The following is a 26,939-nucleotide window of genomic DNA, read 5'->3' on the forward strand; positions in this document are numbered from 1 at the left end:
CTTTCTGAATTCTCTCTTCTGCTGTACATCCATCTGCGCACTGTTTGATCAACCCAGAGCCTCTACCTTCCCTTTAGCCCAAAGTAAGTGCTCTAGCCCCTTCTATTACTTCAATTTCTTTCTTCAAATTTCCTCCTTCACATTTAGAGCTATAAGATGGGTTTTGTTTACCTTTTGAATACTAAGGTGTCCTTGGCCACCTTTAGGCAGAGGTTCAGTATCCCCAGTGATGTGGAAGTGGCATACTGCCACGAGAGCGAGTTTGCTCTCCATAGTGGGGGCAACACTGCCTTTTTCCCCTTAATGTCAATCCTGGAGGGTGAGGTTAGGTTTCCCATGGACTCGCTTCTGCTCAGCACTCTTAGATATTATAGGCTTTGCCCCAACCAACTTCCCCCCAATTTTTACCGGGTGGTTAGTTGCGTCAGTAGGTTAAGCCAGGTGTTCGGTTAGAGCTAGACCACCACGACATAAACCACATGTACAGCCTGTGTAGGAATAAAAGTACTAACTATTACTTAAAGACTAGGGATGTGAGGGTACGACTCATTTTGTGCCTACCTGACTCCAATAGAAATTCAGCCGGGGAGTTCATCCAGGTGCACGGCAATTGGTTTGCCGGTGAAATCCCCTGCCCCCTCTCGCGGTGCAAAATGGGTTCGTAGCACTCTCAAACTTACCTGTAATCTTTTCTTACAACCATTTTACTTGTTCAAATACTGACTTACTGTGGTTCTGTTTGCAGAAGGTAACCTGTTCACCCCGGATATTAGGGTGGTTCACGTCAAGGACCTAAATTTCACACTACGGTTTGAAGTTTTTGTGCACAGGGATGGTCAGCTCCGGGCCTCCTATCTTATACTCGGTTGCACCCCCATGTACAAGACTTGACAGTCCTTTAGGCAATCCCTCACAGTCAACAGCATGTTATTGTCTTACATAGATGTACAACACGCCAAATTTCTCCCCCTCAATCTAACTACTGGGGAAGCCAAAGACCAAGGTCCCAATTATTTAACTGCGGAAGACCGTGCCTCGATTAGAGACGAATCTACAGAACATGTTTCCCCGGCCTTACGGGAACTAGCACACGCTCCCGTCGAAGGCCAAGAAGAAGAAGCCGAGGAACGAGGGGCTGAGCAAGTATTAGTTGAAGAAGAAGAAGAAGAAATGGTGACTAGAAAGAAATTGACTACCGATCAGTTTCTATCCGGCTTACAGCCTTCCCTAGTCGCAGAAAGCTCGTCCAGCAGACCATACTCCTCCTACTCCTCCTCCTTCTGGCCGACAAAAAAAAGAAGCAACGTTTGGACAATCACCCGGCTAGAACCACAAGCGAGGCGCTTGCCAAGACTCCCCCCCACCTTTCTAGAGGGATTGTAATTTGGGAGCCGGCCCGTGGCACCCAACCTGCAGCTCCTAGCGGTACTAAAGTAGCCTCTTCCTCACGAGCCATTCCTAACTGGCAGCGAACTTTCATGCTCGGTGGTACGCCTTTGCCGGCTACTGCGAGCGTGAAAATAACGGCTCAAGGTGAAGGAGGAAAGGTGGCAGAAAGCTTGGTGAGCGGGTTGCTGTTGCCCAAGGATGTGCACTTCTAGTTCGAAGGCTTCGAGGACTCCATTATACGGCAGTTACAGTGGCATTCCATCGCGGTAAGCATTTTTGCTTCACTTTTCATTTATCTTGTGATAAATTTTGCCCTTTCTCCCCCACACATTTTTCTAACTTGGACTTGGTGATGTCGCCAGGCCGCTCAACTTACCCACATACTCGGTGAGAGGGCTAGCGAGCTTGCTGAAGACGCCGAGTGGGAAAGGACGCTTAAGCAAGTTGCCATTGACACGGCCCGAGATAAGGTCAAGGAGGTAGAGGTGGCTGATTAGAAGGCACAAACCTTGGAGGCTGCACAGCAGCTAGTGGAAGAGAGGCTGGCCGAGATAGAGGGGAGAGTAAGGGATACTGAGCTGAAATTGGCGACAGCCGAGAGTCTGAACTTGGTCCGTGACAAAGAAGTTGCTGAATTGAACTTAAGGCTACCTTGGAGGCCTCTGAGACCAAATGGTATGACGAGAGGTTCGCAGACGCAGAGAACTCTGTGAAGCCCGTCACTCTTCAAGCCCGAGCCCAGGGGTTTGAGGAGGGTTGGTTAGTTGCTCTTTAAGCGGCGGGGATTCTTGGGGATTCGCAATTTTGAATCCAGAAAAGATTCCCCGCCCCGCTGTTGCTCTCTCAGTCTAGAGCCAGGCTGAGGCTGCCGATGATAAGGATACCCCCAACATGAGGGCATTGGTAGAGGCTATTGATACTCATGTAGAGAACCCCGAAATGGAGGCCACGAGCAACCTCAATGCCCCAGGCCATAATGAAAACTAAAGGCCAGCTATCGAGGACGCTGCAGGACAAATTTCAGGTTATACAGTTCAGCTTTTCCAAACCAACCCAGCCGTTTAATACTTTTTTAAACTTAGTTTTCCTTCTACGCTTATCTTTCGTTCTCCTGGTATTGCCTAGTCACCGGGTTGTGGTGACTGAACATCTTTTATTTCCATGTTGTCTTTTATCATTGTGTTGCTTTATCACCGGATCATGGTGACCAAACAATTTACTTTTGATATGACTTTGACGTTAAGTTTATCTTTAGTGAAGTTATCGGGTTACAGTAGCGAGGACAAATATTTTTTTTATTTGGTTACCCGCCCTTTATTTGTTTTAAATGTTTTATCATTTGGCTATTAGAAACGAGCATCCCATGACTTAGTATTTCAACGACATGATTGTTTTTGTTTGCCCCTTACTCATTACTAAAGGCAGCTGGCTATCCCTAGCGGCCGTAATTTTCACCTAATGCAGTGGTTGGTAAGGACCCGAGGAAATTTATGGAATGTGAAAGAGACTCCTTACTTGGCGCAAAGTTGCTCGGCTAAGGCGACCTCTATCACCCGAGCTTCTGTTAGGATGTTATTAGGAACACTTAGCGAAGGTGACTATGCCCCGAGCACATTCTTGATTCGCTCCGGGTTGGGGTTACCACTTGCTCTCGGGGGATTTAGAATAAGGTTGCTACTTGCCTGGTGATGAAAATCGAAGCCCTAGGGAGGCGCACCTTACCTTAGCCCCCCCTTGATTCGTGCTCTCCACCGAGGACGAATCAAGGAGCCTCGGGCAGAGTTTCCGTCTGGTAAACCGATCAGCATGCATTGGGAGGTTGGGAGGCCAATTAATGCGCCCTTAAAAGACGCGTCGTGCCTGACCGTTGGTTCTACCGTCATCATTTCCTAACGGTTCGCGAATCGAGGCGGCGTGCGCGCGACAGTTTGTGATGGGACTCTTAGGGTTTCCCACGCCTCATTTAATGGGTGGCATTTATTCTACCCTCTGGCCCCTTATAAATCCTCCATTCTGAACCATTTCTCCATATTTTCACTCTCCTCTTTCTGAATTCTCTCTTCTGCCGTACATCCATCTGCGCACTGTTTGATCAACCCAGAGCCTCTACCTTCCCTTTAGCCCAAAGTAAGTGCTCTAGCCCCTTCTATTACTTCAATTTCTTTCTTCAAATTTCCTCCTTCACATTTAGAGCTATAAGATGGGTTTTGCTTACCTTTTGAATACTAAGGTGTCCTTGGCCACCTTTAGGCAGAGGTTCAGTATCCCCAGTGATGTGGAAGTGGCATACTGCCACGAGAGCGAGTTTGCTCTCCATAGTGGGGGCAACACTGCCTTTTTCCCCTTAATGTCAATCCTGGAGGGCGAGGTTAGGTTTCCCATGGACCCGCTTCTGCTCAGCACTCTTAGATATTATAGGCTTTGCCCCAACCAACTTCCCTCCAATTTTTACCGGGTGGTTAGTTGCGTCAGTAGGTTAAGCCAGGTGTTCGGTTAGAGCTAGACCACCACGACATAAACCACATGTACAGCCTGTGTAGGAATAAAAGTACTAACTATTACTTAAAGACTAGGGATGTGAGGGTACGGCTCATTTTGTGCCTACCTGACTCCAATAGAAATTCAGCCGGGGAGTTCATCCAGGTGCACGGCAATTGGTTTGCCGGTGAAATCCCTTGCCCCCTCTTGCGGTGCGAAATGGGTTCGTAGCACTCTCAAACTTACCTGTAATCTTTTCTTACAGCCATTTTACTTGTTCAAATACTGACTTACTGTGGTTCTGTTTGCAGAAGGTAAACTGTTCACCCCGGATATTAGGGTGGTTCACATCAAGGACCTAAATTTCACACTACGGTTTGAAGTTTTTGTGCACAGGGATGGTCAGCTCCGTGCCTCCTATCTTATACTCGGTTGCACCCCTGTGTACAAGACTTGACAGTCCTTTAGGCAATCCCTCACAGTCAACAGCATGTTATTGTCTTACATAGATGTACGGCACGCCAAATTTCTCCCCCTCAATCTAACTACTGGGGAAGCCAAAGACCAAGGTCCCAATTATTTAACAGCGGAAGACCGTGCCTCGGTTAGAGACGAATCTACAGAACATGTTTCCCCTGCCTTACGGGAACTAGCACACGCTCCCGTCGAAGGCCAAGAAGAAGAAGCCGAGGAACGAGGGGCTGAGCAAGTATTAGTTGAAGAAGAAGAAGAAGAAATGGTGACTAGAAAGAAATTGACTACCGATCAGTTTCTATCCGGCTTACAGCCTTCCCTAGCCGCAGAAAGCTCGTCCAGCAGACCATACTCCTCCTACTCCTCCTCCTTCTGGCCGACAAAAAAAGAAGCAACGTTTGGACAATCACCTGGCTAGAACCACAAGCGAGGCGCTTGCCAAGACTCCCCCCCACCCTTTTAGAGGGATTGTAATTTGGGAGCCGGCCCGCGGCACCCAACCTGCAGCTTCTAGCGGTACTAAAGTAGCCTCTTCCTCACGAGCCATTCCTAACTGGCAGCGAACTTTCATGCTCGGTGGTACGCCTTTGCCGGCTACTGCGAGCATGAAAATATGGGCTCAAGGTGAAGGAGGAAAGGTGGCAGAAAGCTTGGTGAGCGGGTTACTGTTGCCCAAGGATGTGCACTTCTAGTCCGAAGGCTCCGAGGACTCCATTATACGGCAGTTACAGTGGCATTCCATCGCGGTAAGCATTTTTGCTTCACTTTCCATTTATCTTGTGATAAATTTTGCCCTTTCTCCCCCACACATTTTTCTAACTTGGACTTGGTGATGTCGCCAGGCCGCTCAACTTACCCACATACTCGGTGAGAGGGCTAGCGAGCTTGCTGAAGACGTCGAGTGGGAAAGGACGCTTAAGCAAGTTGCCATTGACACGGCCCGAGATAAGGTCAAGGAGGTAGAGGTGGCTGATCAGAAGGCACAAACCTTGGAGACTGCACAGCAGCTAGTGGAAGAGAGGTTGGCCGAGATAGAGGGGAGAGTGAGGGATACTGAGCTGAAATTGGCGACGGCCGAGAGTCTGAACTTGGTCCGTGACAAAGAAGTTGCTGAATTGAACTTAAGGCTACCTTGGAGGCCTCTGAGACCAAATGGTATGACGAGAGGTTCGCGGACGTAGAGAACTCTGTGGAGCCCGTCACTCTTCAAGCCCGAGCCCAGGGGTTTGAGGAGGGTTGGTTAGTTGCTCTTTAAGCGGCGGGGATTCTTGGGGATTCGCAATTGTGGAATCCAGAAAAGATTCCCCGCCCCGTTGTTGCTCTCTCAGTCTAGAGCCAGGCTGAGGCTGCCGATGATAAGGATACCCCCAACATGAGGGCATTGGTAGAGGCTATTGATACTCATGTAGAGAACCCCGAAATGGAGGCCACGAGCAACCTCAATGCCCCAGGCCATAATTAAAACTGAAGGCCAGCTATCGAGGACTCTGCAGGACAAATTTCAGGTTATACAGTTCAGCTTTTCCAAACCAACCCAGCCGTTTAATACTTTTTTAAACTTAGTTTTCCTTCTACGCTTATCTTTCGTTCTCCTGGTATTGCCTAGTCACCGGGTTGTGGTGACTGAACATCTTTTATTTCCATGTTGTCTTTTATCATTGTGTTGCTTTATCACCGAATCATGGTGACCAAACAATTTACTTTTGATATGACTTTGCCGTTAAGTTTATCTTTAGTGAAGTTATCGGGTTACAGTAGCGAGGACAAATATTTTTTTTATTTGGTTACCCGCCCTTTATTTGTTTTAAATGTTTTATCATTTGGCTATTAGAACCGAGCATCCCATGACTTAGTATTTCAACGACATGAATGTTTTTGTTTGCCCCTTACTCATTACTAAAGGCAGCTGGCTATCCCTAGCGGCCGTAATTTTCACCTAATGCAGTGGTTGGTAAGGACCCGAGGAAATTTATGGAATGTGAAAGAGACTCCTTACTTGGCGCAAAGTTGCTCGGCTAAGGCGACCTCTATCACCCGAGCTTCTGTTAGGATGTTATTAGGAACACTTAGCGAAGGTGACTATGCCCCGAGCACATTCTTGATTCGCTCCGGGTTGGGGTTACCACTTGCTCTCGGGGGATTTAGAATAAGGTTGCTACTTGCCTGGTGATGAAAATCGAGCCGAGGACAGGTTTCTATCCTTAGGAAATTTAAGCTTTCTTCTTGCTCGGCGATTGAAATCGAACCGTGGACAGGCTTTAGTCCTTAGGGATTTTAGGCTAAGGTTTCTTCCTGCCCGGTGATGGATATCGAACTGGGGACAGTCTTCTGTCCTTAGGAATTTTAAGCTAAGGTTTCTTCCTGCCCGGTGATGGATATCGAACTGGGGACAGTCTTCTGTCCTTAGGAATTTTAGGCTAAGGTTTCTTCCTACCTAGTGATGGATATCGAACTGGGGACAGGCTTCTGTCCTTAGGAATTTTAGGCTAAGGTTTCTTCCTGCCCGGTGATGGATATCGAACTGGGGACAGGCTTCAGTCCTTAAGGATTTTAGGCTAAGGTTTCTTCCTGCTCGATAATGGATATCGAACAAGGGACAGGCTTCTGTCCTTAGGAATTTTAGACTAAGGTTTCTTCCTGCCCGGTGATGGATATTGAATCGGGGACAAGCTCATTCCTTAGGAACAAAAAAGTTTTTTTTTTTTTTTTGCAAAGTTTCCAGTTGCTCGATAGTGATGATCGAACCGGGACCAACGATGGAATTAAGCATATGTGCACAGGCAATTACTACCTTCGTCATTAATGATACGTACGCAAGGCATTGCATTTAACTTACAACATAGTTTACAACCGATCAGTGATAAAATTTTTTAAGATTATGGACATTTCACGGTTGAGGTAATGGCCTCTCATCCAAGTCTTCCAAGTAATATGCCCCAGCGCCAGCGATTGCAGTAACTCGGTAGGGTCCTTCCTATGTTTGGGCCAACTTCCCGGAGTTTGTTTCTCGCATGTTCCCCACTGCTTTCCTTAGCACCAAGTCTCCAGCGCTATTCCCTTGTTTTTATACCTCGGTTATAACGCCAAGTTAGCTTTTGCTGATATTCGGCTAGTCGTATGGTAGCCGATTCTCAGCACTCTTCCATCCAGTCCAAGCATTCCATCATCAGCTCACCATTTTGGGTGGGGTCAAAATCTTCTACTCATGCGTTGCAAAGATTTACCTCGGTTGGTATCACCGCTTTAGCTCCGTACGATAAGGAAAACGGAGTCTCACCGGTCGATCTTCTTGGACAAGGTTTTCAGACCCAGATCGTTCATTGAATCGTAAAGGGAAGAGGTTCAAGGTTTTTGAGGTCGAACCCAGGTTGAACCGGGATCGAACCGTGATGATGTAATAATTAATTTAATAATTATTTTAAATATAAATAAATATATTAATTTGGTACAAATAAAAAAAATTAACTAAAATATTCCAATTAAAACTATAAATCTATATTTTAGTTTTTTTTTTTTTTTTGAGAAGGCTATATTTTAGTTAATATCTAATAATTTATCAATGTCAAGCCCATTTACATAATATTAACAACCAGACTTAATTATAACATTATCAAACCCAAAACCTTGAACCTCAATGTCAAGCCCATTTACATAAGTCTTGAGCCTTGAGCCCCACCTTCTAGCCAAGCCCATTTACATAATATTAATGTCAAGCCCAACTCTTCCCAGTTCCCATGGTCCGAAGAGCTGAAAACTCATTTTAGAATTGATAGTTGAACACCCCACCAAAAATATTGAAGTTAAGGGACTTAGTTATAGCACTGAAAAGCTGAAAAGTTTAACCAAAAAAAAAAAAAAAAGAAAGATGAAAAGTAAATTCTTAAATTGGAAGCCCAAGACACACGTGCCTCGTTATCCATCACATACCTAAAAGCTAAAAAGCAACACTAAGAAAGGAAGCAAATGAAATGAAACTAAAGGGATAGAGAGAGAAGAAATCAGAACTCAGAAACATAAAAGCCGCCCAGAGAAAGAAAAGCAAGTGAAACAAAGGGGCAGAGAAGAAGTAAAAACGACTTTAAGAAGCTGAAAGAAATAAAAGGAAAAAATGAGAATCGATCTATCGAAGCAAAGCGTTGCCATGATCCACACTGGTAATGTGGCTGCTTTATTCTTTTTCTTTTTCTTTTTTTTCTTTTTTCTGTTTTTTGCTTTTCAAATTCTTTCATGGTTGATATCTGTTTTCTGAAGGGAGTAGAATTTAAAGCTTGTTTTTCTTTGTGTTTTTTTTTTTTTTTTTAATGTTCAGATTCAAAGGGAAATAGAGACCCATGCGAACCGGTTTGGTTACAGTTCGTGGAACTGTGAGATCCGACTGTGGTTCACATAGGTCCCTGCTTTTTTCACCTAGAACGATCCTTGATGCTAAAAGAATCGCAAAAATGGACAGTTCGAGGTTTTCCCGGTCAGACTGTACGGTCTGGTCCGGGTTTCAAAACCTTGTTCTTGAAGTCGTTTGGTATGCCCACAAGACGTTTGGTAGCTCGTCAGCCCATCTGCCTTTTGCACTATCCAATCTCTTCTTCAGCCCGTTCAAGATCGCTTTGTTGGTGGCTTCAGCTTGACCGTTGCTTTGTGGATAAGCTGGTGTCGAATACCAGTTTTTGATGCCGAGATCACTACAAAAAGCACGAAAAACTTTACTATCAAACTGCAGTCCATTGTCGGATATTAGTGAGTTTGGCACCCCAAATCTTGTAACTATGTTCCTCCATACAAACTTCTTGACGTCCACGTCCTGAATATTGGCCAAAACTTCTGTCTCCACCCATTTTGTAAAGTAATCAACGGCCACCAATACAAATCTTCGGTTACCTGTTGCCCGGGGAAAAGGGCCGAGAATATCCAGCCCCCACTGCACAAAGGGCCATGGATTGCTAACTGGGTTTAGATGTCCTACTGGCTGATGAATTAACAACGCGTGTTTTTGACACTGTTCGCACTTTCATACCTATTCGGCGGCATCCTTCTGCATTTGTGACCACCAAAACCCTTGAGTCATTGCTCGGTGTGCCAACGAATGCCCCTCTACATGACTGCCACAAACCCCTTCATGCAATTCAGTCAGGAGCTCGCCTACCTTTTCTGGGTGCAAGCACAAAAGGTATAGCCCCTCAAAAGATCTTCGGTACAGCTTGCGATCTGTTGACAACCAGTATCGGGGTGCTACATGGCGAACCTTGTTGGCCTCCCTTTTGTCGTTCGAAACTTGATCCTCGGACAGAAATTCAATGATTGGGTCCATCTAACATAGCTCGGTTGCTTAATCACAGCGACGTCAACCCCGGAGATGCTAACGCAATTTGCCATACCAATACTCGGTTCTGCTATCAGTTCTACTTTAATCAACCGGAGAACTTCTTTCGTCATTGATGATGCTAGTGTGGTTAGGGAATCAGCATGTTTGTTCTGCGTCCGGCCCACTTAGGATACCTTTACCGTACTAAACTTGTTCATAGCCTTCCTTGCCAATCGCAAGTATGCTTTCATCCGGGGATCACGGGCTTCAAATGTTCCCTGGACTTGGCTTACAACCAACTGAGAATCCAAATATACCTCTACCTCCCGAGCTCCCATTTCCGAAACAACTCTTAATCTGACAAGGAAAGCTTCGTATTTGGCTTAATTATTAGAGGCTCTGAACCCCAGCCTAAAAGAATGTTCCAGCCTTATTTCCTCTAGGGTGATAATAACAATCCCGGCTCCCGCCCTAAAGCGCTTGATGCTCTGTCTACAAATACTTTCCACAGGCGAGTCTCCACATGACACACTATTCCCCCGTTATTCTTGGGAGAAAATTCTGCGACAAAATCAGCGAGGACCTGGCCCTTCATCGAACTTCATGGCCTGGCCAGTACCGTATGTCAAAAGAGCCCAGCCGAGTCTCCCATTTGGCTATCCGGCCCGTGAAGTCTGACCTCCTCAACAACGATTGCAGGGGATACTCTGTCAGGACATACACTGTATGAGCTTGAAAATAATGCAGCAACTTTCTCATGGCATGTATCAAGGCTAGTACCAACTTTTCCAAAGGTAAGTACCTTGTTTCGGCATCAACTAAAGTCTTGCTAATGTAATATATGGGCTACTAAATTCCTCAATCACTGAGTAGTATGGCACTAACAGCGTGATTAGACACTGACAGGTACATGAGTAAGTCCTCCCCAGGCTCTGGGGCTGTTAATATAGGTGCCTACATCAAATACTCCTTCAAATCCCGAAAAGCCTTATCACATTCTTCGTTCCATTGAAACCCATTCCATTTCTTCAGAAGCTGATAGAATGGTCGGCAGCAATCGGCGAATTTGGAGATGAACCGGTTAAGGGCAGCTAGCATCCCTATTAACACTTGTACTTCCTTTGGATTACTCGATGGTTTGAGACACTTCACGGCCTCTATCTGGTCCAGATTGACTTCTATTCCTCGGCTAGTGATCAGATATCCCAGAAACTTACCGGCCCCTACTCCAAAAGCAGACTTCTTGGCATTTAGGCATAACTTATGTTGTCAAAGTACCTCAAACACCCCCCCTGAGGTCCTCTACATGCTGTTCCTCTTGTTTGCTTTTCACCACCATGTCGTCAATGTACACTTCAATCATTCGTCCTATTTTGTCCCGGAACATTCTTGTCATTATCCGCTCATAGGTGGCCCTGGCATTTTTCAACCCAAAGGGCATCACAGTATAATGATAGTTAGCGTCCAGAGATATGAATGCGGTCTTCTCCTGGTCCTTGAGAGCCAGGGTAATCTGGTGATACCCCAGAAAAGTGTCCAAAAAGCTCATCCTCGTGCATTCGCACGTGGCGTCTACTAACTAGTCAATCTTTGGTATGGGAAACAGGTCTTTTGGACATGCTCGGTTCAAATCCGTGAAATCCACTCAGACCCTCCACTTGCCATTTTTCTTCCTCACTAGCACGGTGTTGGCTAGCCATTCCGGGAAGTAAATTTCCCTTATTACCCCAGCCTCTTTCAGCCTTTGCACTTTTGCTTTTACTGCTTCAACATGTTCCTTGGCTAACCTTCTCGGTCTCTGCTTCTTAGGAGGGAATGTGGGGTCTATGTTAAGTCTATGAACGATGAATTCGGGATCCACTCCGGGCACCTCGTATGGACTCCAAGCGAACACGTCCACATTCTGTATGAGGAGTAATAACATTTCTACCTTGTCCTGGTCCTTTAGGCCTTCTCCTATCTGGAAGTACTTGTCTACATCCGGCAATACCTTCACTTTCACCATCCTCTTCGTACACCCAGTCCCCTTCTCCTATTGCAAATTCTGTAATTGCTATAAAGGGATCCCTAGTGACGGACATTCCTGCTTGGCCTGATCCTTCTGGTCGATTTGTTCTTTTTTCCAATTGACTGTGGTGACTAAGCATTATCTGGCCGCATGCTGGCTTCCTCGTACCATAGTGATACTTGGATTGGTGGGGAACTTGACTTTTACGTGCAGAGTGGACGGGACAGCCCCCATTACATGGATCCATGACCTTTCTAGTATTGCCGTGTATGGGGAGAATGAAGCAACTACTATGAACATTACCACTACTTCCTTGCCTTCCATATTCATGGCTAGAGAAATCTGCCCCTTGGGAACTACCACTTTACCGTCAAACCCGACCAAGGGTGTACTATACTTTGAAAGATCCATGTTCCTCAACCAGAGCCCCTTGAACAGGTCTGAATACATAATGTCAGCCCCGCTTCCCTGGTCTATCATTATTCTCTTCACTCTGAAGCCACCTACCCGAGCCGCGACTATCATTGCGTCGTCGTATGGCTGAATCGTTCCCTCCAAATCACTATCGTCGAAAGCGATCGGCTCCCAGGTGGATTTCATATTCTTTCTGGGCAGCAGCACATCCGAGCTTCCTTCCACTAATACCACAGTTAATACCCCTTTCCTCCCTGCCGTAGTAAGGCCTCTCGATGCAGCATGGATAACCTCAATTATCCCAAGAGGGGGTGGGAGGGGATTCCTCCTCTGCGAAGCACCTTGCCTTATTCCTCAGTCCCTTACATCCATCACAAACTCCTTTAAATGCCCAGCCTTGGTCAGCTGCCCGAGATAATCTCTCAACACTCAGCATTGCTCGGTGGTGTGGCCCTTATCCTTATGGTAAGTGCAGTACAAATTCTGATTCCTTATAGACGGGTCGCCTCCCATCTTATTTGGCCACCTAAAGTACAACTCATGCTTAATCTTATCAACAATCCTATGCACTGGCTCTTTAAACGTTACATTCACCTCCTCGACCTGTGCTTCTAGTTTTTGAATCCTCAAATTCCACCGGATCTTGGGTGGGTAGATGTTTTGCTGAGGACGATTTATCGATAGCACTTTACCTTTGCTTTGCAGCCGGTAGTCTTCCAGCCGTTCGTATTCTTCGATGCACCTCATCAGCTCTCTCATGTCCTCGAGGGGTTTCTTAGTCAATGATTCCCTTAGTCCGAAGTTCTCGAGCAACCCCATTCTAAAAGTGATTACAACAATCTTTTCGTTCCCTCCGCCGATCTCGTTGTAAAGCTCCCAGGACCGGCCAGCATAACTACGAAGGGTTTCCCTCACCCTCATTTTCATGGACAGCAGTGCGTCTACCAGTTATGGCACCCAGCTACAAGTTACAAACCGGATCCCGAACTCCTGTATCAGCTTGACGAAGTTGTGGATGAAGTCTTTCCATAACCTATTAAACCATCTAAAAGCGATAGGGCCAAGGCTCGAGGGAAAAACCTTACACCTCAGTGCATCATTGTAGGTATGCAGGGATATCATCTGGATATAGTGACTGACGTGCTCTACCGGGTTAGTTTTCCTATCATAAGAGTTGAACGGAGGTTGCACGAATCTGTCCGGCATTAGGGCTCGCTCGACGCCAGCCGAAAATGGCGACCTTACAGCTCTTCATAGCGCACGGCTCATCGTATCCATGGCCGCATTATGGGGCCGTTGCTCTTTTGGGGAATTCGAACCTCAGTCTACATACTCCCATGACTGTGAACGGTCTCGACGGCAATGGGATTCCTGCGAATGTGAACGTTCCCTTCGCCGACGAGATTCCCGTGAATGGGATCGTTCTCGGCGGTGGTTGGATCTGGATTAATTAGATCCCATCTCTTGACGATCTTCCCTGGTATTGGACTTTCTTTCTCGGTTGTCTTGGTCCCTTCTACGGTGCCTATTCTCTGCTTCCAACTCCAGATCTCTCACCAACCTACGCAACTATTCAAGCTTTTCATCCCTTTCATCGGGTTGTTTATGCCCTGAAGCGACGAATACCGACCGTTCGCTACGTTTGGAACGACCCTTCGCCGAGGCCAGACCTCCACCTCTCTTCCTTCCATTCGTGATTCCTATCTTCGCGCCTTTTTTGCCTCCGTTCTCACCAGGAGGATCCCCGAGAAGATCCCACTGAACCACTTTCAGCATCACTCCCAGAATGTCTCCCGGACATTCTTTCGCGTGTGAGTCTCGGAAGAACCACGGCTTTGTCGAAGATTCCCACAAACGGCACCAATTGTGTATACCGAATGAAAGGCATGGGTTGGGCCTCACTTAGGCTCACAACTTATTTGAAAAGTGGGTTTAGGATTTCCCACGATGGGTGGTTCTCGGCACAGAGACTCTATGAAGTCCTATCTCTGTTTTCTCTCCCTATCCCTCTCTATCGCTCTTTTCTCCTTTCTCTCTATTTCTGGTGAACCTTTTTCCAACCCCCATTTTTGCTCCAATTTCTCATATTTATAGCTCAAGGTTAGTGGAGAGGTCCTGATTACTCCCATGGAAAGTGCAAAGGGAGGTCCAATACCCTTGATTACAAGTGGGTGGTTAGGTGGGAGTGGAACGCCGTAGGAATGGCCTTGGAACTTGGTTCCCACTCCAGCAGAAATGCCCGACTACGGCGCTCCTAAGTTCTGTCGGGCAAATTTGGGATGGGATGTTCAGGTGTTATTATTCCCTCATTGCCCGGTTAAGGCCCCCCGAGCAAAGATTGAGTGATGAAGCCCGGGCTTGCAATCTGCGTGGGCCTAAGCTAGGATCCTGGGTAAAGGGAGATGGGGACCATGGGCCTCACCATCACGTTAGAGCTTAGGGCCCAAACGTGCTTGGGCATCACAGGTCCGTATAGCAACCATGGGTCCATTTACGTTGTGCGGGCCTAAATGTCCAGATGGCCCTGGGCGAGGTGCATCGTACAATTATTATTATTTATAATTTGGAAGTTGAAATGAAGGAGGAGACTTGAATTTGAGACATCTCTGGTGAAAAAACACAAAAAGATACAAATTAAGTTATCATGCTTTTGAGTGGAGTTGTGGTATGCATTTATGTTAGAACCCATTTCCTTCTCCCTTGTGTGTATGTGTTTGTTTCTCAAAAAAAAAGAATAAGTAATTGTCCCACATTATTTAAGAGAATGTGTTGTGTGTAGTATAACTTGCTCCACTCTCCCTTAAAAGTTACTGTAGGGATATTGGGGCCGGGAGCCCATCGTTTGCTCTTATTACGAGTCTGTGGCCCAATCCAAAGACAAGAGGTTGTCTGAGGATGAGGAATCTTATTTAGAGAAGGCTATATTGGTAAATAGATGTTAACTTTGACCATAACAGCTCATGGGATAGGCTGAGGATAAATTTTTCCTCGGCTAACCAATGCGAAGGTCCAAAAAGGGTGTCAGTTACTCGAGTTTAAGTCCCAAGGATTCTCGTCAGTGTTGATAAGCATTGAAAGAATGGTGAACAGGATAATGCCCTGAAATATCTAAGGGGGAAAGCTACTACCTCCGTATTAAATGCATTGCAGCTAACACCCTGGCCGCATGAATGTGGAGGTGATACATAAATAGTAGATTACAGTTTTACAGCTACTACGTGAAGATTACTAGAATGAGATGATGGGACAAGTATCCAGACTAACTATCTAGTATGCACGTGGAAGGTGGAAGTGAGAAGGAAGGAGGTATAAATGAAGAATGGAGCAACTAGACTAGGGGATCGAGAATTGGAAGAAGAAACACTGTAGCATTTAGGAACCAAACTTGTAACCCAATTTGAGAATAATATACAAGAACAGTACACCTCGAACATTGCCAAGGACTATTTTTCTTCAATACAACCCTATTACTTTTCATTATCTTATCATTTGAATCTATTCCAATGTTTGTTTGATCAATTAAAACCCAGTTTTCCAACCTTCTCTAGGAATTTATTGTTTTGGGCTTTTTGGGCTTAGGTCCATCCATGTAGTGGGCTACGAGCTCAAATCTGGTCCTTACGGTTACCATGACTTTTGAGTGGAGTTATGATGTGCATTTGTATTAAAACCCTTTTTCCCTCTCCCCTGTGTGTGTGTTTGTTTCTAAAAAAAAAAAGTTACAAAACTCTTGGTATTTTTTAGTATTATTTTCAATACAAAAACAATAGAATTCAGATAAACTGCAATGCACATGATCATGCAAGATATTGAAGAGTACAAGCGCATGCTAACTATACTTATTTGACATCCTAATTTTGGGAATTTTATTGGAGTCTATGCAAACAAAATTTCCCTAGATCTTAAAGCCAACTTAACAGTTAACAAGTCTTAAGCGCTGATTGCTTTTAACTCTACAAAGTATTGTAGTTAACTAAAAAAGTAGAGAAATGAATGATGCTTATCAAGTCTGCCTAAAAGGAGAATACTCTAACAAGATTAAAACCAGGAGATTAATAAATAAATAAATAAATAATTCTACACCCAAAATTATTAAATTATGAAGCCATGAAAATGAACAAGTTTTGATAAGAATTTTACTTAGTCAAACAAACACCAAATTAATCTAAATCTCTGATACTTTTTTATTAAAGAAAGGTGTATTTTGTTTACGTTGGTGTCCAAGACTCTTAGAAAAAACATCAAATTAATTTAAACCTTCGAGCCCCTCTATCCAACACATACCGAATAATTATAAGGAAAAACCTCTTAGAGATAAACATGGATATTGTTCAGGAGACTAGAACCCAAAACGTCATAGATAATACTAAAGCTAAACCGTTATTCTTGTTTCCTCCTTTACAATATTAAAATCAAGAGATTAATAAAAATAAATAAAATTAATACAACCTAAATTATTAAATTTTGAAGTCATGAAAATGAACATGTCATTTAGTCAAACAAACATCAAAACAATCCAAACCTCGCTCAAGTGATCAAGTCGATATTGTAAGAGAGTTTTGTTAGCAAACTCTAAAGTAAAAAAAAAAAATAAAAAAAAATGAGAGAGAGAGAGAGAGAGAGAGAGAGAGAGAGAGAAGGAAGAAGTTTTCAAGACTCTTAAAATACCTAACTAATCATTTTAATGTCTGTAATATCACTTTCTCCTGTACACCAAATAATTATTAGAAGAAATAATTTAGAGATAAGTAGATAACTACAAGATATTAGTTAGGAAATCCAAATCCAAATAGTCATGGATTAAACACTTCATTACCACTCCACTTTCAAAGAGATTTTATTTACTCAATGAGTATTACCTATGTCTTCATTTCTGCAGATGTCTGGATCAGTTGGTATTATTTCAGGAAGGATGATCTCCCTTTTTTGTTGGACGTAATCCTTCACCCGTTACTGTTCACTATGGCAGGGAAAATTCCGCTTGGCTTGAAAGCTTCTGTATGAACAGAATTCCATTCTGGAGATGATTTCTTCAGATCAAACTTTGAGAATACTCTAGCATTTGAAAGATGCTGGAACAGAGCACTCTGAATTCTACAATTTGGTAAGATCACAAGAGGTAATGCTTTACAGCCTCACATAGCTGTCTCTCTTGGTGAATTTTCAGAATCCTCAATTACAGGAAGCAGAAAGAGTTCTCCATAAATATGAAAAAAAAAATATTATTTATTGTGCTCCAAAAATATTTAAAAATTACTAAAAGTAAAACGGGTTAAAATATCTTAACTCAATTATGAATTGACCATGTTTATTGTCCACCCGTTTATGACGTCAACTTGGACAAATAGAAGTGGGTCCAACAGAGGAGAATTGAGAGCTCATTACTTTTGGTAGAAGGTGATAGACTGTGGTCACAATGGCAGCACAACTTGACAAAAGACTCTTACAGTAGGCGTGGCTGGTGAGCAGTGCGCGTGAATGATCCACCATTCTTAAGGTTTTGATGCCTTATGGCTCACCTTTTTCAAGAAAAGGACACTGCTCCTCTCCTCAGTCACTCAACTTGCTGCTTCGCTAGCTTAAAGATTTATGAACCATCGGTTTTTATTTTTTTCATTCTAGTGGTGCCATTAATAATTATACCATAATTTTTTGATTAGGTAAAATATTGGACTTTGCATATATCTAGGGGACCACTTTTTACGATCATTATTCAAATTACAATCTTCTCAGCATTTGCTTTTGTCCAATTTCTTATACTCGAAAAAAGTATCATGGTCTAATTAGATCTTTCTCTCACGGCATGTATAGATTTGTAATTTGTCACAATATCTTCTTATAGTCACAAATTTGAATAATTTAATGGGTAGGTATTTTCCCTCTACCCCTTCCTACCTAGAAAAAGCAAGGACATCTTGCATCATTGAATTGTAACCATCTTTTTGATTAACTTAACCTCCTCCACTAATTTCTCAAGACTATCTTTTTGACAGCATAAGAATATTCATTAGTTGTCCATAGACTTTGAATTCATACACTTTTTTTTTTCTTTTCTATCATGTATATATTTACATTAACTTTTTGTTGAAAAATTTATTTGTTTAATGGTTGAAAGTTAATAAAATACAATTATACTTTAAAAAATAAATTTCAAAATTTTTTTATAAATAAATAACTTTAAAAACTAAGGGAAAATTCTACTAATATAAACTCTTCTAGAAAATGTAATGAAAATTCGCCGACTACGTAGTACGTACTACTAATGTATTAGGGGTTGCTACAATACCAATGACCAATGTCATTAATGGCCTTTGAAGTCTCAAATCTCAATGTCTTCTTTTAGGTTCCGACAGAAGTCCCTTGCCATTTAGCACCACCCATTCACGCATTTAGATTTTAGACAAATATGCCATCATCATTCATTGTTTCCACCACCGACAAGTGTGAGTGAATGTAGTAATTATGCATGAGTTTGGATTGGGCGTTTTGCTTCATCTACGCGTTCAGTATTTTTTTAGTGGGTCCTATAGGTACTGTTTACATATCATCAAATTTAGCAAAACACAGATTTCTATGTAAATTTGAATCTCACAGCACTATTCACACATTTAAAAATTATTTTACTACAATGTTTTCAGCAATAAGTTTTCAGTTTTTAATTTTCAGCAAATAAGCGGTATTTAAACACATCCGTCTATGTATTATACGTTTTTCTAAAATGTTTCTTCTCTAGCTGTCTAATTGTTCCATTTATTGTAATGAAACTCATTCCTAATGGTAAGGGTTTGGGCCGAAATGCCTCAGGACATGGGTTTGAGTTCTCCCATTAACAGTGTGTTGCAATATTTGTACGTTGTTCGCCTTGTTCATCAGTGAGTGTAGTATGAAATCTTAGCCTATGAACAATTAGGATGTTGTTATAGTCACGCCTACGTAGGAAAACCACACTAGTCAGCCTCTCTAACTTTTTTTTATTACTTAAAAAAAAAAATTTAAAAAAATTTAAAAAAAAAACCCCATTTTTTCTGAAAGAGAATTCCCAATTTTCCCTCTAGAAAGGAAAAAGGAAAGTGAGGTTGAGCAATGATAATCATAGCCACAAGCCCGCCCATAACTTTCCTTCTCCTCATATTAATAAAAGAACTGAAAAATCTTTCCTTCAACTCTGTTTAAATGAATTTATTTTGCTTCTCTGGGTAAATAGTGTTTTACAAAATTTTTTTATATAAAAAATCTACATATAATTATATTTTTACACCATTTATCGTTTAAACAAAATAAACCAATGACAATAAACTCATTTGCACACCTTAAGGTCATTATTATTATTATTATTATTATTATTATTATTATTATTATCACTAATTAGAGGTGAGAAATTTGAATATTAGATATATCTGTTAGAAAAATATATATATATATATATATATCAGTTGAACTATAAAACTCTTCACTAAGGTCATTGAAGTTAATGCCACATATAATTTTGAAATTTTGATGGTCGTTGCCAAATGCACTGATGACTTACATAAAACTTGTTTGACAATAACAATTTTAAATGAGTGATATTAGAGATACTAGTGATGTGTCATCGATCACCCAAAAAAAAACATTTCAAACATGCATTATTGGATGATGATTACATCAACGTGTAAAAATTTATGTAGTCAAATTTACATATCTCTATAATTTTCCATTTTAAGTAGTGAGCCCAATTTGTAAAAAAAATGGAATACAAAGAGGCTTGCATTTCTCAATTGGTACAACACAAGCACATGAAGGGCTTCGACTTTAGATAGCACAAGCAAAAGGAATGGGCCTTTATAAGAGTTGGGTTTAATAGCATTCCCAAAGTTTCTGATTGAGCCCTTTGCAACAAATCCAATAATCTCTATATGCCCAGAGGCCTATGTTCATTTCCCTACAAGTTGTGTTTGGTTTGCTGGAAAGCTAAAAAGCGAGGTCCGTATTACATAGTCTGATTTGGGGTGAGCTCTCAAGCCCAACCCAAAGAGTTAAAGGGGCTTCGAAGGACCAACCTAACCTAACCTAGCCACTCCCTGGGTTGGATGTTTCTACCCAAAACAAAAGATAGATTGTGCTATAATTTCTGCCAATCTTACAATATAGGTGTATTATACACCACTTATTTTATTAAGAACTAAAAATAATGTAGTAAAATAATTTTTAAATGTGTAAATAGTGCCGTGCGACCCATTTTTAATGAATGTTTGGTTGAAAAAAGGGGTTTGTGAGTCACGTGAACAGTGCATGAGACCCACTAGAAAAACATTGCTGCCACAGAAACGCCCTTCTTAAAAAAATAAAAAAAAAGAAAAAAAAAGGAAGAAGAAGAAAACGCAAAGGCATGTAATTTCAGCAGTATCCAAACAGATACTATATAATCCAATTTAGTCCCTTCAATTTTACCTCAAATTTCAAATTGGTTCTTAAATTTTAATATTTATTAATTTAGTCCATCACTTTGTTTAAATGAGCCAATACGGCAATTTTGTTCAAATTTGTTAGCAAACAAAACCGTTTAAACATCCCTTTTCATTAAAAAAAAAAATTGTTGTTTGATGAGTATTATTTTATACAAAACAATTTGAAACAATGTTTAAATGGATTCATTTGCTAACAGATTTGTACAAAATAAACCTTAATTAAGGACTAACTGAAAATTTTAGCAAAAATTAGGGGACTAAATTGAACTTTAGTCATAACTTTATACTAGATTTTCTTTTTCTTTTTTTGTTAATATGTGGCTGAATTTCGTTCAGAATCAAGTCAATACAGTTTCATGGCTAATGCAATAAGCAAGTCTTTTAAATATTTAAATATCGACAATATAAAGTTATAACGTGAAAAGAATAAAATAAATTTAAAATTTACTTAATCTAATTTATACAAAGTAACATTGAAACTTTATTTAATACTAATATAATCACCCAATTGATTAAAAAAAAAAAGAAAAAAAAAGAAGAAGCACCCAATAACTTCAAGTTCTCCTTACAAAGATGAATTAAACATATAACTCAATAACTTAATAATATCCAAATTAAGGTTAATCTCATATTTAGAATCAAATACCACATATCATGGCCCAGTCATAATAACAAAAAGAAATGAATTTTTTCTCTCCCTGAAAAAGGACGTGGTTTGCTTTACCCAAGGTAAGGTGATAAAAGGTTAAGAAAAAGTTGAAATCTAAATTTAATTTTGAGAGAGAGAGAGATTGTTTGGCATATCACAATGTGGGAGATTCAATGACTAATGTTGAAATTTTATTATAGGAGATACGTTTACAAAAAAATTAAAGTCTAAAACTATTATGGAAAATTGATCATCAACGATATTTTGACATTTACATTTTACTTTTCGGTTAAATAGTTTAGGGTTTCAATAAGGTTGGTTTTTGCTAGCCTAAAATTTTGCAGTTCACTTGAAGGTAGGAAAAAGAACGCACAACCCATTTATGAATTTTTATTTATTTATTAAACCAGTTACTATTATAAAATTTTGGGCCTTTTTGGTAGTGGAAGGCCTTAAGTCTAGGCCTAGAGATTGCTTGGTTCATTATGTTCAAGTACCCTCCATATTCTCCATTAGGTTTTGAATTCAAAACTCTTAACTAGCATCTTTGGCCATTCCTAAAAGATTATTATTTGGAAATACTTAGTGTGTGTAGGACAAGGGGACTTTACACATTGGAGAAATGGTCAAGTGCTCAAATGTTAGCCAAAAAAAAAAAAAAAAAAAAAAGAAAAGAAAAGAAAGAGAGAGACTAAAATACACTACTATTGTTCTCAATTTGACTATTTATATTTCAAAATTTTCATTTTAATCATTCATGTTTAATTCTGTTTCATATTGATTATATCATCTATTTCCGATAGTAATTTGATGACATTCAACATGATATGGATGACATAGCTTGATGAATGTAGGACCAATGTGAAAATATAATTCTACATGAATGGGCAAAATCAAAACAACTCTAAACTTTAAAAGCTAAAAGTGTATTTTAATATTTTTTTTTTTTTAAAAAAAAAACCCTTAAAGCCTACAAAATATATAGTTGACCAGAGATCAATAATTTTATCATCTATTAAATATTGAGGACCCCTCGAGTAGTTAATATAACATATAAAGACACCATTTGACCCATAAAACTTAAGCCTAGTATGAGCTCAATTATGTTATATTAATCACTCATTCTACTCATTAATATTCAAAGTGGGATTTTACTAATCGACCAACCACACTATTCACACGTAAATATTCCAAAAAATTTCCTCCTTCATATGTGAACCTTGTACCAAGTCACGTGACACTTTTGTTAGCATCTCCCTTGAATGGAAGCATTTTTCGTAATAATCCAAGTGTCATGCATCACTCGCACCAATAATGTGCCCTTTACCCAACCATGTTTGGGACGAACATAGGAGTTTCCTTGCACAACTATGGGAGTCACCAATACATAATTGCCTTGACTCACCACTAGTAGAACCCTTGCCACTATCAAATGCTTGCCTTCGAACCATTAGCTCTAATACCACTTGTGAGGTCTAAGAACATGACAACCTCGGCCCACTTTACATCCGGCCCAAGGCCCATGCCGAGGAGGAAGGAACGTCCGAGGATGAAGTGTGAAAGTTTGAGTTGCTAGGAACCCTGCCGAGGATGACCCTGCCCTCGGCCAACCGAGACCAACACTAAGCGGAGGAGTAAGTCCAGGATAAGCTATCACCTCTACACTAAATGTGCTCACCTAACCCCTTGGCCGCACTAATGGAGATGTGACTTCTGAACAGGGCAGCCTTGGTTGTTGCAACTCACATGAGTGCTGGTAAAGCGGCTAATGGGACGGGCGGTTAGAAGAGAGGGGCATGGATGATCAACAAGTGGAAGAGAGAGATTGTGAAAAAAGGGCTATATAAGGGGAAGAAACAGATCAGCTAGGGGGGTTTTTTTGGACCCTGGACGATCCCCTGGGAGGGAGACCACCGTCAGGCTCCTTGGACCGGTTCGAGGGCACACCTCGAAGGGTAATCTTGGTCTGCCAACCTTCGATGGAGGTGAATGCCACATTGAGCGTTGTCCGCTTGCTAGGGCATAGTTCTTGAACCCGCTCCTTACAAATTTATTGTACTGGGCTAACTGAGCTTGAGTACACTCTCTCAACAGTAGAAGTGCTCAAACCCGGTCCCTACACCATTAATCTATTAAATATTGTCTCAAACTCCTAAGTAGATTTAGTTTAGGGTGTGGAAGACAAAAATTCTCCTTGATATGAAAAGAAAAGAATTACTTATGAAAGAAATAAACATTAGTAGGTTTCTACAAAGAATAGTTTGGTAGAATTTATGGGGTTTGTAGATTGCCTGTTGTTATGCGTTGAGAGTTTATTGTGTTGAGAGTTTGTTTATTTTGTGAGTGTGAGAGAGTTATTGGATTTATTTAGGCTTTGGGATTGTGTGAGGGAGTTATTGGATTTATTTAGGCTTTGGGATTGTGAGTTTATATTTGTGAAAGGTTTTGTTTATTTTGGTGAGATTGTAAGTATTATTTGTATGCGTTATGAGTGTCGTAAGATTTGATTAATGTTGTTGTAATTCATATCAATGATAGTAGATGTAGGGTCTGTTTTTGTTGCCTAAACCCAAAAGAGATGAGTTAAAGGCCCAACGAACCCAGAACAATGAATTTGTAGAGAGTGGGTTGAAGGTTTAGGCGCTAGCCGGCGTTTACGAAGCATGAACACCTTTCTCTTTTATTGAAAAAGTACTTAGAGCAGTTTACAACTGGGGGATGCTCCTCGACTCATGGCCGAGGAGACTTTTTTCCCGCTCCCCCCCTAAAGAAGACCTTTCCGATCCTCCTTTACATTTTGCTCTCATTTCTTATATATCCCCATCTTCTTCCTCCTGTTGATCATCTATTGGCCTTCCTCCTGACGGCCTATCCCATCAAAGGTCATCTCCGTGCTCAAGTAGTTCACCCTGATCGATGTCGCCCTGGCAAAGGGTTACATCTCCATTAATGCGGCCAGAGGGGTTAGGTGAACGTATTCAATGCAGAGGTGACGGTTCGCCCAGAGCTTGCCCTTCTCCGCACCGAGGTCTCGGATGACCGAGGATAGGGTCATCCTCGGACCCATCGTGCGTCCTCGGCGTGGGCCATCTGGGTCTGGGTTGAAGTGGGCCTTGGCTACTCGATTTTCTGGCCCCACAGTAAATATTTTTGGTTGGTGTTTCTAGTAGACATAAGCATGAAGTTGGCCAAACCACATTAAATATTGTTTGTTTCTTGTGAATATTTAATTTTTTTTTTAAATGTTATTTCAAATTTTTGTGTCTTCAACTTTATTACTGCTAACATATTTTATTTTATTTTTAATGTGAACGCGCTTCTACTTCCATCAAATCACAAATTTTTTTTTTTTTGAGTGACAATCAAATCATAATTTTAATGTTAGAAATTTACCCCCCTGTTGCACAGCATTTTAAAAATGAAAAGAGCATATAAATTCAATTAAGTGCGACTTTCAAAACATTCGTTTAATAAAAATTTAAAAAGTTGTGCAATGTGTCGAATTCTAAAACATTCTACAGTCGGTGACAAAAAAAAAAAAATTTACAAACAAGCCTAAGTATGCTTTCAAATCAACTTCAAAGCCTTCGAATGATTACAGTTAAGATATAATTTAGTTTAAAAAAATCTAGATAATATTCTTTTTCATACAGCAAACTTTGAGGTTGATTAAAAATTATTGAGCCACGTTCTCATTGACTTTAACTCAGGGGTTCAATCCCCTGCATAAACACTTACCTAGCAAAAAAAATAATAATATTACAGTGTGCCTCTGTCGTGGCAAATTCATAGATAAGGGGAAAAAAAAAAATGTAGCCCTCCACCTGTTTAGTACATGATTGGAAACAATATACTAAATTATAGTTTTTTTTTTTCCTGAAATAATAAATTTTCTTAATTTAAAGAATTTTCCTATGAAGCACAATTTTTGTTGAAGAAAATCCACAAATATCGTCAATCCCATGATGGAGGAGATGACTCTAGATATAGCAGCTGGGTGGGGGAAGGTGGAATCAGGGGAAGTGGGGAACCTTGCCCCTATCCCTATCCCTATCCCCTCTTCAAAGTGAAAAAAAATCCGCACAAGGCAAAAGTGGGATAAGTACGAAACAGAATGGACTGGAAATATTTTGTCATTACTTCAACATTCAAAAGTTACAAAAGAAAGAAGAAAGAGTAAGATATGACAAGTAAAGTGTAACAAGACATTCTTACCATCTTTAGATGAGAGAAGAAAGGAAGCGTGACCGAAATATTTTTTAAGAAGAAAAACTCATTTTAGGGGTTTGAATGGTGAAGAAGTTCAAATTTTTAACACATTAATGTTAGTCTATGGACTATAATTAGGTAAGGTATTATTGAGAGGAACATGATGGGGGAGTGGAACGGGAATGGAGAGTATTTTTTTTTTTTCCTGTCTATCGTAGGGGTCTTGTTATATAACTTTGAAATCCAACAAGAATTCAACAGGCACCAAAGCTGTATGATCTATGCCTTGCTCCCATGTCAGATTTATAGGACCACATCAATAGATTGAGACAAGTTCTGACCCTTCTAATGTGCTTGTTCTTGATTTTTCTGGATAACAATATGTTGACCTTATAATTAAATAAGTATAGGGCCAATTTAAAAAAAAAAAAAAAAACACTTAATAACATAATATATATCTCCACTCCACAGACCAAGGACTATAAAAATCGGTCCTCACATAATTTGGTTCAACGCTTCTGATTGGATTCTTAATCGTGCTCCCTCCCACTAGGTATTAAAAAAAAAAACAATTTTAGTTTATAATATGACTTAACTAGCCAAACAATGAACCTCGTATCAGCTTGTAATGTGGCGACTCTGATATGTATGGAAGTATTACATGAGTTAAACCTATAGTGTCATCTTCATACAATTATTCTTTATTATTGGTCAATGAAATTGGGGTTCCAATTGACAGTCCAACATTGATGATATTCTTTGGGAAAATGTCTCTTATACACACTTGTTTATACGAACACACTTTTTTTTTTTTTTTAATAATTGAAATTGTGACTTTAAGTCACAATTTTTGTACAAAAATGAAATGTAAGTAAGTGGGTATATGTAATAAACATTGCTATATTAATTGTGATGTTCCATGTATGGTTCAAATCTCACATTCCTCCTCTAATCCTCCCCCACTATTTACCTATAAAAGGTCCCAAAAAAAAAAAAAAAAATAACAGCAATAAGTCGTAATTCCATTCTAAATTTTGGGGTCGACTATAAATCCTTAACATTGTAATCTATATAAAGTCAAATTATCTGTTACTCCCTTAATTGATATGTTTTTTTTTTTTTTTTTTTAATTACTTCTATATAAACTCTTTTATTTACTTATTTATTTTTCGGTAGGTGAGATTCAATCATAGTTCTTTTATTTGATGACAAATGGCTAGATTAATTGTCATATTATTTATGTATATAAAATCTCTCATCTCTCTCTTAGAGAAATTATTGGTGAATTATAGTCTCCTCTCATATAAATATGGATTTATATATAAGATATATATGTAGAATTTACCTTTATGTGAGAGGAAGGTATAGTCTACTTGAGTTTAAAACCTTTAGTCAGCGTCCAAGAGTCTGTTTGGGATCTGCTTATTTTGTTGAAACTAAAAACTTTTTACTGAAAGTACTGTAAATAAAAGTAAAAGTTAGTTTAAATAGTATAGTAAGACCCATGAATAGTATCAAAAGTCATGGTTGTCAAACTCGCAATTTGGATTGTAGGATCGTACGATTTTACGA

General features: G+C 40.6%; 1 protein-coding gene across 1 annotated transcript; it reads right to left on the reverse strand.

Moving 5' to 3' along the window:
• Nucleotides 1-12,491: 12,491 nt before the first annotated feature.
• Nucleotides 12,492-12,983, reverse strand: LOC136063217 (uncharacterized). The gene has a single exon (XM_065763258.1). The coding sequence runs from the start codon at nt 12,981-12,983 to the stop codon at nt 12,492-12,494; it is 492 nt and encodes a 163-aa protein (XP_065619330.1).
• Between the last annotated feature and the right edge of the window lie 13,956 nt (nt 12,984-26,939).

The sequence above is a fragment of the Quercus suber genome, unplaced genomic scaffold (genome assembly GCF_002906115.3).
Source record: "Quercus suber isolate HL8 unplaced genomic scaffold, Cork oak 2.0 scaffold_500, whole genome shotgun sequence".
In the NCBI taxonomy this organism is placed as follows: Eukaryota; Viridiplantae; Streptophyta; class Magnoliopsida; order Fagales; family Fagaceae; genus Quercus; species Quercus suber.

What these genes read in the sequence shown, in the direction of transcription:
- LOC136063217 (XM_065763258.1), bottom strand. Translation starts at nt 12,983, where the DNA reads ATGAGGGTGAGGGAAACCCTTCGTAGTTATGCTGGCCGGTCCTGGGAG.